The sequence below is a fragment of the Rhinoraja longicauda genome, chromosome 12, assembly GCF_053455715.1.
Source record: "Rhinoraja longicauda isolate Sanriku21f chromosome 12, sRhiLon1.1, whole genome shotgun sequence".
Classification (NCBI taxonomy): Eukaryota; Metazoa; Chordata; class Chondrichthyes; order Rajiformes; family Arhynchobatidae; genus Rhinoraja; species Rhinoraja longicauda.
In genome coordinates, this window is record NC_135964.1 from 9,213,044 (window position 1) to 9,227,594 (window position 14,551).

The window sequence follows — 14,551 nt, forward strand, 5'->3', positions numbered from 1 at the left end:
AATGGGACTATTTTGTGTATTTTGGTCTGCAAGGACAAGTTGGGCAAAGAGGCCTATTTCCACACCAAATGATTCTATAACTCTATTGCCAAACCCCATAAACTTTTCATTCAGCAATAGCTCAACTTCATCTTATTCTGTCATTCAGATGTCGGTGCAGCCTATCTTGTTGACATGCCTTTTTCCTCGTGGCTTTTCTTGTTCCCTTCATCTTTTCCTTGTTCTTTTAAATCCACCTTTCATGAGGCAATATTTAATGATTGTACGCTCCTCCACCACTCAACACCATTTTGCCTGCATCTTTCCATATTTTACCTTCTCTTATGATTGTGCATCAATTTTCAATAATATGATTGAAAAAGCTTTGAAGCTATTAGAAACAATGCAGAGATTAAGTTCTATTTTAAGTTGTAGTGTAAGGAGAGGGGCCAAGAGAACGGCGGCACGGTGGCGCAGCGGTAGAGTTGCTGCAGCGGTAGAGTTGCTGCCTTACAGCGAATGCAGCGCCGGAGACTCAGGTTCGATCCTGACTACGGGCGCCGTCTGTACGGAGTTTGTACGTTCTCCCCGTGACCTGCGTGGGTTTTCTCCAAGATCTTCTTTTTCCTCCCACACTCCAAAGACGTACAGGTATGTAGGTTAATTGACTGGGTAAATGTAAAAATTATCCCTAGTGTGTGTAGGATAGTGTTAATGTGCGGGGATCGCTGGGCGGCGCGGACTCGGTGGGCCGAAGGGCCTGTTTCCGCGCTGTATCTCTAAATCTAAAAAAATCTAAAAAAGATTAGACAAGCCTAAATTCTACAGCCTGATAAAGAGAAAGTAGACCATAAGTTCTGGATGTTGAGCTACTGACTTTGACTAAATTGCTGGGGTAAAGTACGTAATATGAGGCTTCCACAGAAAAGTCCTCTTTGTTGGTTATGATGAAAGGCACAAAATTTATTCAGACATAAAAGAGCATCAAAGTAAATATTGTGGTAACATTCAAGTGGAAATAATTGGCAATGATCCACAAAATCCATGTTTTTAATAGAAGCATACAATTAAAACTTAAGAGGAATTACAGGCCAATACTTTGGCTGCTTTTTATCACACTGTCTATCAAATGAGAGTTGCATCGCAGTTTCCATTCCTTGGATTTTAGCCGCAACGTCTCCATATAATTTCTTCATCTCAACCATTCTCCTTTCACCAGGCCTTTCTGCAGGTGGCTGGATTGTTCTCCCTGAAGTACTGTGAAAATCCCGGTCAGCCAACACGTAGGCATTCTGCTGTTCGGCATCAAACAGTTGTTGTCGCTCTGTGGATGTACAGAAGAGGTACAGTGAGCAAAAAATGAAGCATAAATACAAATGCCGATTTCCAACTTGGGACACAAAGAGAGAAATTGTGAGGATGTTTGTCAAAATGGAGCTGTGCAAAAAGGCTCACATCTTAGGTTTAGATGCAATGCAGTAGTATTGTGCTGTTATTGGAAACTGAAGGTAAACATGAGATAGACACAAAAAGCTGGAGTAACTCAGCGGGTCCAGACAGCATCTCTGGAGAAAAGGAATAGGTTGTAGTGGCCTGGCGGAGGCCAGAGAAAGGCAAGACGCCAGGCAGTGTTTTGTGAGATTCTTTATTAGGCTGTGAGCTCCTGCCCACAGCGTAGTTCTCCTAGGGAATAGCTACGCCTTCCCTTGGTCTGGCTTTTAACCCCTCTCCCTGTCCGTCACGTAACGAGGGGGCTGACCCAAGGAGTGGCCCGATCCGCCACAGGACCCCCCCCAAGAACCGGAGGTACAAAACGGACAGGAGGGCGCACGAGGCGACCAGCCCGGGTGCGCACCATGACCGGCGCAGGGACCGGCGGCTGACCGACAGGTGGAGGGGTCGAAACAGAGACCGTAGGGGGTAGCTTGGACGGGGGGCGACCGCGCGGACGGGGCTGCGCAACCAGCACCGGCCGATCAATGTCCACGTGTGCCGGCTTCAGCCGTGCGACCGAAACAGTCTCTCTGCGGCCCCCCATGTCCAGAACGAATGTGGCCGAGCCGTGTTGCAGGACCCGGAAGGGGCCCTCGTACGGCCGCTGGAGAAGTGATCGGTGTGCGTCCCTGCGCAGGAATACAAACTGGCAGTCCTCCAGAGCGGCAGGGACGTGTGGCTGGAATGTCCCATGACGTGACGTGGGCACAGGTGCCAGCCTGCCCACCGTCTGCCGAAGATCAGAAGGCTGCGTGTTCAGATCACGTCGGGGTCACCAATGTAGTGGCCTGGCGGAGGCCAGAGAAAGGCAAGACGCCAGGCAGTGTTTTGTGAGATTCTTTATTAGGCTGTGAGCTCCTGCCCACAGCGTAGTTCTCCTAGGGAATAGCTACGCCTTCCCTTGGTCTGGCTTTTAACCCCTCTCCCTGTCCGTCACGTAACGAGGGGGCTGACCCAAGGAGTGGCCCGATCCGCCACAAGGTGACGTTTCGGATCGAGACGCTTCTTCAGTCTGAAGAAGGGTCTCGACCCGAAACGTCACCTATTCCTTTTCTCCAGATGCTGCCTGACCCGCTGAGTTACTCCAGCATTTTGTGTCTATCTTTGGTTTAAACCAGCGTCTGCAGTTCCTTCCGACACTGTAGGTAAACATTTTCCGTTAGAGCTAGAGTTCCTCTGTAGAGCAGTTAAGCCAAATATTTCTATGCTGTCATTCTACATAATTTCATCCAACTGTAATGACAGAAAATAGAATCTGCAAGAACCAGCCTCCATGTCTAAAATTTTATCGGCCTAATTACAATTTGTTTTTTCTTTTCATTAAGAAAGTAGACGTCAAAGCAAAACAAATTAGATCCTGGAGCCTTTATCGCTTTATCATATGTACAGTGTGGTAGTAAAATGGCAATTACAGAAATTGAAGTTTAACCCACAATCTGATTAAACCAAATTGAACTATTTAGGAATGTTAACTATGACAAACTGCAATGTAACCAGTGAGAAAATTATATAAGACCAAAAGGCATAAGAGTAGAATTAGGCCATTCAGCACATTAAGTCTACTCTGCCATTCAATCATATTGAATCTATTTTTCTCTCTCAACCCTATTCTCTTGCCTTCTCCCCATAACCTTTGACATCCTTACTAATCAAGAATCTATCAATCTCTGCTTGGAAAATACCCAAAGACTAGGCCTCCACAGATGTTCCACCCTCTTGCAAAAGAAATTCTTCCTCATCTCCATTCTGAAGGTATGTCCTTTTATTCTGAGGCTATGCACTCTAGTTCTAGACTATCCCATGACTGGAAATGTCCTTTACCTCTCCACTATATCTAGGCTTTTCATTATCTGGTAGGTTGCAATCAGATTCCCCCCTCATCATTCTAAACGCCACCAGGTACAGGCCCAGAGACTTCAAATGCTCTTCATTCGTTAACCCAATCATGCCCAGGATCATTCCTGTAAACCTTCTCAGGACCCTCTCCAATGCCAAAAGATCCCTCCTCAGACATGGGGACCAAAACGCCTTACATTACTCCAAATGTGGCCTCACCAATGCCTGCTAAAGCCTCAGCATTACTTCCTTGCTTTTATTTTCTAGTCCCCTCGAAATGAATGCTGGCATTGCATTTGCCTTCCATACGCCGACTCAATCTGCAAATTTATCTTTAGGCAATCCTGCACCAGCATTCCCAGGTCCCTTTGCACCTCCGATTTCTGAATCCTCTCCCTATTTGGAAAGTAGTCTATGCCTTTATTCCTTCTACCAAAGTGCGTGACCATGCACTTTGCTATGCTGTATTCCATTTGGCCCACTCTCCCAGCCTATCCAAGACGTTCTGTAGTCTCCCTTCTTCCTTAAGACGACCTGCCCCTCTAACCTATCTTCGTATCATCCGCAAACGTTGCGGCAAGTTCAGTTCAGTTTAGTTTATTGTCATGTGTACTGAGGTACAGTGAAAATGGTTGTTGCATGCTATCCAGTCAGCAGAAAGACAATACATGATTGCAATCGAGCCATTTACAGTGTATAGATACATGATAAGGGAATAATGTTTAGCGCGACGTAAAGCCGGCAAAATCCGATTAGATAGTCCGAGGATCAGTAATGAGGTAGATAGTAGTTCAGCACTGCTCTCTGGTTGTGGTAGGATGATTCAGAAGCCATCAATTCTCTAATCCAGATCATTAACATGCAACATAAAAAGTAATGGACCCAACACTGACTCCTGTGGAACACACGAGTCACTGGCAGCCAGCCAGAAAAGGCTAGTCAGCCAATCTTTTATCCATGTTAGTACCTTGCCTCTGTACCATGGGCTCCAATCTTGTTTAGCAGCCTCACATGTGCCACCTTATCAAACGCCTTCTGAGAATCCAAATAAACAATATCCATTAACTCTCCTTTGTCTATCCTGCTTGTTACCTCCTTAAAAAACTCCCAACAGAATTTTTAAATTTATTTTTTAGATTTAGAGATACAGAGCAGAAACAGGCCCTTCGGCCCACCGAGTCCGTGCCGCCCAGCGATCCCCGCACATTAACACCATCCTACACACACTAGGGACAATTTTTACATTTGCCCAGCCAATTAACCTACATACCTGTACGTCTTTGGAGTGTGGGAGGAAACCGAAGATCTCGGAGAAAACCCACACAGGTCACGGGGAGAACGTACAAACTCCGTACAGTACAGCGCCCTTAGTCAGGATCGAACCCGAATCTCCGGCGCTGCATTCGCTGTAAGGCAGCAACTCTACCGCTGCACCACCGTGCTGCACGATCTTGTCAGGCAAGATCTTCCCTTAATAAATCCATGCTGACTTCAGCCTATTTTATCATGTGCTTCAAGTATCCTGAAACCTCATCCTTAGTATTGGACTCTAACATTTTACCAACCACAGTAGTCAGACTAATTGGCTGATAATTTCCTTTCTTCCTTCTTAAAGGATTTAGATTTGCAATTTTCCAGTCCTGTGGAACCACTCCTGACTCTAGTGATTCTTGAAAGATCACTACTAATGCCTCCATAATCTCTAAAGCTACCTCTTTCAGAACACTGGGGAGCACTCCATCTGGTCCTGGTGACTTATCTACATTCAGTCCTCCCAGCTTCCCAAGCACCTTCTCCTCAGTAATGGCAATTGTACTCACTTCTGCCCCCTGATTCTCTTGAATTTCTGGCATTTTGTTGGTCTTTCACTGTGAAGACTGGTGCCAAAAACATTCCAATTCATCTCCCAATTCTTTGTTCTCCATTACTACCTCTGCAGCGTCATTTTCCAACGTCCCAATGCCCACTCTTGCTTCATTTTTACTCTTGAAATATGTGTACAAACTTTTGGAATTTTTAAAATATTATTGGCTAGCCTACCTTCATATTTCATCTTTTCCCCCTTAATGCTTTTTTAGTTGCCTTCTGTGTAGGAAAGAACTGCAGATGCCGCTTTACACCGACGATAGACACAAAATGCTGGGGTAACTCAGGATTCTTCAGTCTCGACCTGAAACGTCACCCATTCCTTCTATCCAGAGATGCTGCCTGTCCCACTGAGTTACTCCAGCATTTTGTGTCTATCTTTAATTGCCTTCTGTTGGTTTGCAAAAGTTCTTAATCTTTGCCTTATTATATATCATATCATATCATATATATACAGCGCGGAAACAGGCCTTTTCGGCCCACCAAGTCCGCGCCGCCCAGCGATCCCCGTACATTAACACTATCCTACACCCATATGGGACAATTTTTACATTTACCCAGTCAATTAACCTACATACCTGTACGTCTTTGGAGTGTGGGAGGAAACCGAAGATCTCGGAGAAAACCCACGCAGGTCACGGGGAGAACGTACAAACTCCTTACAGTGCAGCACCCGTAGTCAGGATCGAACCTGAGTCTCCGGCGCCGCATTCGCTGTAAAACAGCAACTCTACCGCTGCGCTACCGTGCCGCCCTTCTCTTTTGCCTTCTCTTTTGCTTTTATGCTGTCTTTAACTTCCTTTATCTGCCACGGTGGCCATTTTCTACCCTTATATTCTCTCAATACTTTGATTATATTGGCAGTGTTTTGGTTTGTTATAAAACGTGTCGGCAAATTAGGAAAAGCAACTGATGCAGCATTGGCTTTATCTTTCGAAGCTCGCCGGACAAGATAAATCCATTGACAGTGTGATAGACATTGATGATGCTGTACCTTTTCTTGTTGAATTTTAAAACTGTCTGCTCCACACAGTGTGCCATTACATAGCCCTTCAACTAAAAGAAGGTACTGCAATCATGCTATTCAGGAATTTTCATCCATTTATACAATGCACAAGATTATCAGTTCAAAAATCACTGCCACGTAATTGAGGCTGCAATGACTGTTAATGCTGCTTAAGAAAAATGTCTTTATCCCTCCAACACCAACTGTCCCAATTGAATTTTCAATTCAAGCAACTTCAGTTTCCTGTTCAATTTAGTTTTTCTATGAGCATTAACAAGGCACAAGAAAAATCTCTAAATGTTTTGACATTAATCTTGAAACTCAATGCTTTTCACATGGACAGCTATAAGTTGGTTGTTCCAGATAGACACACAATGCTGGAGTAACTCAGCAGAACAGGCAGCATCTCTGGATGGGAATCTGAAGAAGGGTCTCGACCCGAAACGTCACCTGTTCCTTCTATCTAGCGATGCTGCATTTGGCTTGTCCTTGCTCTTTCTGCATTTGGCTTGTCCTCTGCTCATGCTGCCAAACCACTGGGACCATCAGTTTGTGGGGAATTCCTTGTGTGTCAACATTGCATGAACCAGTTCGGTTCAGTTGAGTTTAGTTTATTGTGTACTGAGGTGGAGTAAAAAGCTTTTGTTGCGTGCCATCCAGTCAGTGGAATGACAATACATGATTACAATCGAGCCATTTACAGTGTAGATACATGATAAGGGAATAACGTTTAGTGCAAGATAAAGCCAGCAAAGTCCAATCAATGATAGTCCAAGGGTCACCAATTAGGTAGATAATAGTTCAGCACTGCTCTCTGGATGTGGTAGGATGATTCAGTTATCTGATAACAGCTGGGAAGAAACTGTCCCTGAATCTGGAGGTGTGCTTTTTCACACTTCTATACCCATTGCCTGGAAATTAGACTGACCCAGGCTGAAGAAGGGTCTCGACCCGAAACGTCACCCATTCCTTCTCTCCAGAGATGCTGCCTGTTCCTGCTGAGTTACTCCAGCATTTTGCATCTATCTTCGGTGTAAACCAGCATCTGCAGTTCCTTTCTGCACATAGGTTGTTCCAGAGTTGGAGATACAAGTAATCCATACAATTTTACAAATGATTCATCACAAAGAAAAATAATGCATTCTGAAGCACATCAACATTGAAAGCAAGTAGATTTACACATACCTACTTAGAGATCTATAATATGTAAATTTTATATACATATTTATTTTCAGTGCATATTTTTGATTGATAAATGTAGTTTAACCACATTATTTTAACCTCCATTGACAATATTCATAGAATTATTATTATTTAACATTTTACTTCATTTACAAGGATTTTAGTACGGCGTTTGATTCTGCATCGCTTTTAATATGGCATTTGATATAGTCCCCCATAGTAGACTGATCCAGAAGATTAAGATGCACGGGATTAAGTGACTTGGTCATTTGTATTTAGAACTGGCTTATTGTTAGAAGAGAGAGTTGTGGTAGAAGGATAATATTGAGGCTGGAAGTCTGTGACCAGTGCAGTTCCCTAGAGATCTGTGCAGGGACCTCTGTTGTTTGTGATATATGTAAATGACTTGGACATAAAAGTAGATGGCCAGTGAGTTTGCATATGACACCAAGATTGCTGGGGTCATGAACTGTGAGGAAGGCTGGCAAATTATGTAGGGGGATATAGATCAGCTACAGGAATGGGCAAAGAAATGGAAGAGGACCATGTCCAAATCTCCCTAAAAATGCCAATACAAGAAGATAGAGAAATAAAGAAGACATGTATCACAAAATGCTGGAGTAACTCAGCAGGTCAGGCAGCATCTAGGAGAGAGGGAATGGGTGACGTTTCGGGTCGAGACCCTTCTTCAGACTGAATGCTGCCTGACCTGCTGAGTTACTCCAACATTTTGTGATACCTTCGATTTGTACCAGCATCTGCAATTATTTTCCTAAAAGAAGACATGTGGTATGCTTGCCTTCATTGGTCAGGGCATTCAGTACAAGAGCCAGAATGTCGTGATGCTGCTTTATAAGACCTTGAGTAGACCATATTTGGAGCATAGTGCAGTTCTGGTCACCCAATTACATGAAAGATGTGGAGACTCTGGAAAGGGTGCAGAGGAGGTTTACCAGAATGATTCCTGGATTAGAGGCTATGAGGAGAGATTAGATAGACTTGGATAGTTTTCTCTGGAACGCAGAAGGTTGATGGGAGACCTAATAGAAGTGTATTACATTACGAGAGGCATAGACAGCGAAGACAGTCTGAACCTTTTTTTTCCCCCAGTAAGGAAATATCAAATACTAGAGGGCATAGGTTTAAGGTGGGAAGGGTAAAGTTCACAGGAGGTGTCTGCAGAATGTTTCTTTACATAGTGTCTGAAATGCATTACTGGAGATGGTGGTGGAGACAGAAAAGATAACGACATTTATGAGACTTTTGGATAAGTACATGGATTTGCAGGGAATGGAGGGAAATGGACGGTGTAGAGGCATGAGTTGGCCTTGGCATCATATTGGGCAGACACTATGGGCTGACGGGCCTGTTCCTGGGCTGAACTATTCTATGTTCCATGATTGTTATAAAACTCCATTACATGAAAATAAATGCAAACATCATGATTGCCAGCATCATAACCCAAGCAACGTTGGGTATCGCAGCTAGTAACTAGGTAAGTATGAAAGAATTTTAGAAATGGCACAGACATGCGTACTGGTATGTTCCAAAGCTCTTTCTAGCCAATTAAGTGCATTCAATGTAGTGTCACTACCATTAATTTCACCACCCAGTACTGATTGTTTAAACAAATCATCCTTCCCTCTTTATTACAGTAACCCTAGTTCCAATATTGGAATGAAAATGTGCTGGCATGCCAGAAACACTGAAGTGACTGACCATTCGCTTAAAAAATAAACTGTAATCTTTATTTGTAGGAAGGAACTACAGATGCTGGTTTAAACCGAAGATAGACACAAAAAGCTGGAGTAACTCAGCGGGTCAGACAGCATCTCTGGAGAAAAGGAGTAGGTGACGTTTCGGATCGAGACCCTTCTTCAGACTGAGAGTCAGGGAAAAGGTAAATGAGGGATATAGACGGTGATATAGTGAAATATAGAGCAAATTAATGTGCAAAAAAGGTAACGTTGATAAAGGAAACAGGCCATTGTTAGCTGTGGGCTAGGTGAAAATGAGTACAGACAATGAAACTCACCAGGATGACATTGACAATGACTAGGGTGGGGGAGGGATGGAGAGAGGGAATGCAAGGGTTACTTAAAAGTTAGAGAAATCAATATACATTCAGGCTGACGAAGGGTCTCGACTCAAAACGTCACCCAATTCTTCTCTCCAGAGATGCTGCCTGTCCCGCTGAGTAACGCCAGCATTTTGTGTCTATCTTCAATTTTCATATCACTAAGTTGTATGAGGTGCTGCTCTTCCAAATCCTGTAATCTTTATTGTTTTCCACAAACGAATACCTCTAACACGGTTGTGATTTTAAAAAGGTTTAAGTTGGGGTTGCTACTGGGAAACAAATCAAGCAAGAAACATACTAATGTTAAGTCACAGGGGGAGAACCAGACCACAATCTAATGAATTTGATTAATTGTTAACCATTCCCTTCGAATCATTGTTGCAGCAGTCAGTTTTATTTTGTCATGAATGCAGTTGTCGGCCTCGGAGATCAGAATGCAAGTTGTAAGATTGGATTTAAACCAGCTGACACAGCAATGTCAATTGTTAACTCCAATCTGTCATTATTCTCGTTATGTATACACTAAAACAGACATAGAGCAGCTAATTGTTAATTATACTCTGTCCACATTTTCCATGGTTATTAAATCACAACATAGAAAATTTAACTGAAAGTAAACATAAAATGAAATTATTTAAAGAAACTAGTATAACTGATGTAACTGGACAAGAAACAGAAAATATAACCAATGATATTCACCAAATTAAAAACTTAAAAGTTTTGCATGAACAATAATTCTCCCCCCCCCCCCCCAATTTAAGCAATGAGGGCACTAAGATCATCGTCCTTGCCATTAGTATGTTTCTTGCTTGATTTGTTTCCCCAATAACATTTCCATCATAATCTCCATAGTTTTACCAGTGATTTATTGCGTCAGGCAAATTACTCTTCAGAAACTCGTTGCTTCATACGATCTGACTTTTCGATGTCTTCAACCCATGGACCCCGACATCTATTTCTGTTATATTTACCCCCTCCACCATTCTACCTAATCATGCATGCTGCCCAAATCCTCTTCCAAATAATAGTTCCAGACCCAAATACTCAATGCTCTTCCACCGACCTTCTACCTTTCTTGAACCGTTGACAGGTGCTTCTACACTGAGTGCACCTTTCCAACCTTGCTCACCTACATAAGCGCCTAATACTGTATTTCCAATCTTAAATTCCAATTCCAATGCTCGTTTTTTCCTTGATGGTTTGTTCTTTCGTAAATCTCTATCCTTACCGTGCCTGACCTTTTCCAATGTTTTTTCTCTCTCTTGACATGTGCACGTTTCCTCCTCCACCATTGAGATCTGTGCCTGAGCTCTTTCAGCTGCTTTGCCAACATACCAACTCTTTATTTTCTTGAAAATCGTTTGAAAATTCAATTAAATGACTAAATCATTATTCTCGATCCAACATCCTTTTTATCATTTTGTCCATCTTTATTGGACTAAGGCATCACAAATGCCTTGGGATGGTTTTTTTAGTATTTGGCATGATATAATTTGGATGTTTCAGTCATGATGTGTTCCATGTTAACTTATTTTAACTGAATCTTTTGAGAAGGGACACAATAATATACCTAATGTGTACGAAGGAACTGCAGATGCTGGTTTAAACCAAAGATAGATACAAAATGCTGGAGTAACTCATTTTGGGCAGGCGGCACGGTGGCGCAGCGGTAGAGTTGCTGCCTTACAGCGAATGCAGCGCCGGAGACTCAGGTTCGATCCTGACTACGGTCGCCGTCTGTACGGAGTTTGTACGTTCTCCCCGTGACCTGCGTGGGTTTTCTCCGAGATCTTCGGTTTCCTCCCACACTCCAAAGACGTACAGGTATGTAGGTTAATTGGCTGGGCAAATGTAAACATTGTCCCTAGTGGGTGTAGGATAGTGTTAGTGTGCAGGGATCGCTGGGCGGCGCGGACCCGGTGGGCCGAAGGCCCTGTTTCTGCGCTGTATCTCTAAATCTAAAAAAAAAACTCAGTTGGACAGGTAGCATCTCTGGAGAGAAGGAATTGGTGGCATTTCGGGTCATTGTCTGAAGCCGAAACGTCAGCCATTCCTTCTCTCCAGAGATGCTGCCTGTCCCGCCGAGTTACTCCAGTATTTTCTGTCTATCAAAAATATACCTAGATCCATTACTGAAAAGCAGAGGAATGTGAGGAAGAAATAGCATCTCACTAGCTCACAATGTCTTCATCTGAGCTATGTGCATCCATATCAAGTTAACAGGCTCAGATGGAGCCATTTTAACCTTTATATCAGAGGTTTGTGGGTTTGAGACCCACTTGGAGAGCACATAATCTAGGTTAATAACTTTAATGCAAAATTGATGAGGTATACTTCCCGAGTGCACAGTTTGCAATTTTAGAAGCATCATGAAGCGAATATCATATAGTCCTAATTTTGATTCATAATCATGAAACCCTCGAGGGCTGATTCAAGTAAATTGAAATGAACAGACTAAGCTTCAAAGGCAAATACACAGGGATGAAGCTAATCAAGGATCCAGCTGCTGCAAAGATCATTTTAATCCTTTGAAGCATGTCTATATATATATATATATATATATATATATAAATATAATTACGTCTGTATTGAGTCTAGAGACACTTTTCAAACCTAATTTCTTACTGGAAGATTTTGAATTTTATCCATTGCCACTCTACTCCTGAAGTCATTGGCTCATCTAGGCCTACGCTGCAAAGTCATCACTATAGCTTAGTATTCCATGTAAGTGACCGTGTTCATGATTGCACAGTATACACTAACACGGATAGATGATGAAGTAGGGGCATCACAGCTACGTCTTTGCCAGCATGTCTGCTCTACAGAAGGGATGGTAAACCAACCACAATTCTAGCAGCTATCTATTAACTCAGCAAGAGCTGAGGATCAGTGTTTTCTTTTGCTTGCAACTGCAAGTGGATAGCATCTCAAAGGAAAGACTTCTCAGCATTTTCATAATCTTAGTTCTGCATGAGTGGAGTGTATCTAGTCACATGATAATACTCCCAATTGTGTCCAGAAGCTCAGGATTATTGGAACATTGAAAAATGATGACACATCAACGGTGCCACTTTCTTCTGATGTACCAACTATGTAGATTATTGGAAGAAAAGAGTGGGTGTTTTACTCTGCATTTTATCTTGTTACATCTGACCCGGAGTTGTTTTAGCAACCCTTGCCTGTAATTTGGAAAGTGTTCACTTCCTACTGCGAGCACTGTCACCTTAAAAAAACAGTAACAGACAATTACACCCACAGGGGAAGGAGCAGTTACTGGGTCTGTTCATAAAATGAACAATAAAGATAGTCATTACCTCATGTCATTTTATGTTAACTGCTTCAAAATACACATCAAGGCAGTTCATATTATCAGCACTCAAATGCGTGTTCCAACAATTTTGTCCAAATAAGGAGGACATCGCTGCCGGAAAACAAAAGGCTTTCTTTTAAAACCTGGCATCAACTCCCACTAACTACATATCCTTTCTTCTCCAGCCTGGATTTGAATGCTGATCTTTTCTTTTAGGTTGCTGGCTTCAAATTTCCCAACTAAAACAATTGAATAACCAATCTCAAGTGATCACTTTTCCCAAACAAAGAGCTGCCTTTAATTCAGCAACATCCATTAGTTAAGAACGCATAACTTTGCTGGCGCTGGAGTGGGTGCAGAAAGCTTTGACCCCCACATGTGGATGCTCAGGCTCCAATTATCAAAACCGATTCCTTCTTTACAGATGAAATCGAAATTTATACAGCAACCCAGGCGATACTTACATTTTTAAATGTTGTTGGAATATTTTTCCTCATGCTGAACAATTATTCTCTAATTTGTATTTAATTTTTACAAGGGAAAAGTTACTAAATTAAAGATAAAACAAGCTTTTTGTTAAACTTTGGAGCATTTCATATACACTGAATAATTCACAAGACTCAAGAGTTATTTGAGTGCACAATCTGAACATACATAAAAATGGATCCTGGCTTTTGTTTCTGCTCTATGTAGAATGTAGAACATAGAATAGCACAGACACAAAATGCTGGAATAACTCAATGAGTCAGGCAGCAATTCTGGAGAAAAGGAATAGGTGATGGTTCAATCGAGACCCTTCATCAGACTGAGTTAGTGAGCGGGAAACTAGAGGTAAGAAAATGTAGAAAACAAAGCAGATATTACTCAGAAAAGATGGAGCCCACAATGGTCTATTGAAGACTGGGGACAAGGTGATAACGAAGGGATAAAAAAACAGTGAAATTAGCAAAGGGACTATGGTGGGGGAGAGATGGAGAGAGATGGAATGCAAAGGTTACTTGAAGTTAGAGAAATCAATTTTCATGCCGCTGGGGTGTAAGCTGCCCAAGCGAAATATGAGGTGCTGTTCCTCCAATATGCATGTGGCCTCACTCTGACAGTGGAGGAGGCCCAGGACAGAAAGGGGAGTGGTACCCTAAAGGGGCAGGCATAGCTGGGGCCTATGCAAGTGCCCATGCTACGCCTTTGATTTGGAGGAAGTGGGAGGAGTTGAATGAGAAGTTGTTGGGTGTGAGGACCAGGTCAGCTAGGCGGAGGAGAGTGTATTAGAAGGAAATTGGCTGGTTCTGCAGATGAGGAAGAAATGGAGGGCTCTACGGCTTTCCTAGTGGGGATGGAGGTGCAGAGTGACTGGACGTCAATAGTAAAAATGAGGGAACGGTGTCCTGGAAAACAGAAGTCATTAAAGAGACAAAGGGGTTGTGACGCATCTTGGACATAGGTCAGAAGAGATTGGACCTGGGGAGATTAGATGGAGTTGATGTACATGGAAATGATTTCACTGTGGCAGGAGCAGGCAGAAACAATGGTCTGCCATGGCAGTTCTGTATTTTGGGGAGCAAGTAAAACCGGGCCATGCAGGGCTGGGAGATGATAAGGTTGGAGACTGTGGAGGGCAGACAGCCGGAAGTGATAAAATTGGAGATGGTCTGTGATATAATGGCCTGGTGCTCATCTGTGAGGTCATGGTGCAGGGGTAAGTAGAGAAATCAATATTCATGCCGCTGAGTTGTAAGCTGCCCAAGCCCCCTCTCTCTCCGTCCCTACCCGACCGTAGTCATCTTGCTAAGACCATCGA

The 14,551-nt window shown here is 42.9% G+C and overlaps 1 protein-coding gene across 2 annotated transcripts in view; it reads right to left on the reverse strand.

The window, feature by feature from the left end:
• Positions 1-1,011: 1,011 nt before the first annotated feature.
• gemin8 (gem (nuclear organelle) associated protein 8) overlaps positions 1,012-14,551 on the reverse strand; it is a 28,845-nt gene continuing 15,305 nt past the window's right edge. For both annotated transcript variants that reach the window (XM_078408642.1, XM_078408641.1), the window contains exon 3: positions 1,012-1,303. In XM_078408642.1, the coding sequence (XP_078264768.1) occupies positions 1,047-1,303 (257 nt within the window). In that variant the 3' untranslated portion in view covers positions 1,012-1,046. The remainder of the gene's footprint in view (positions 1,304-14,551) is intronic.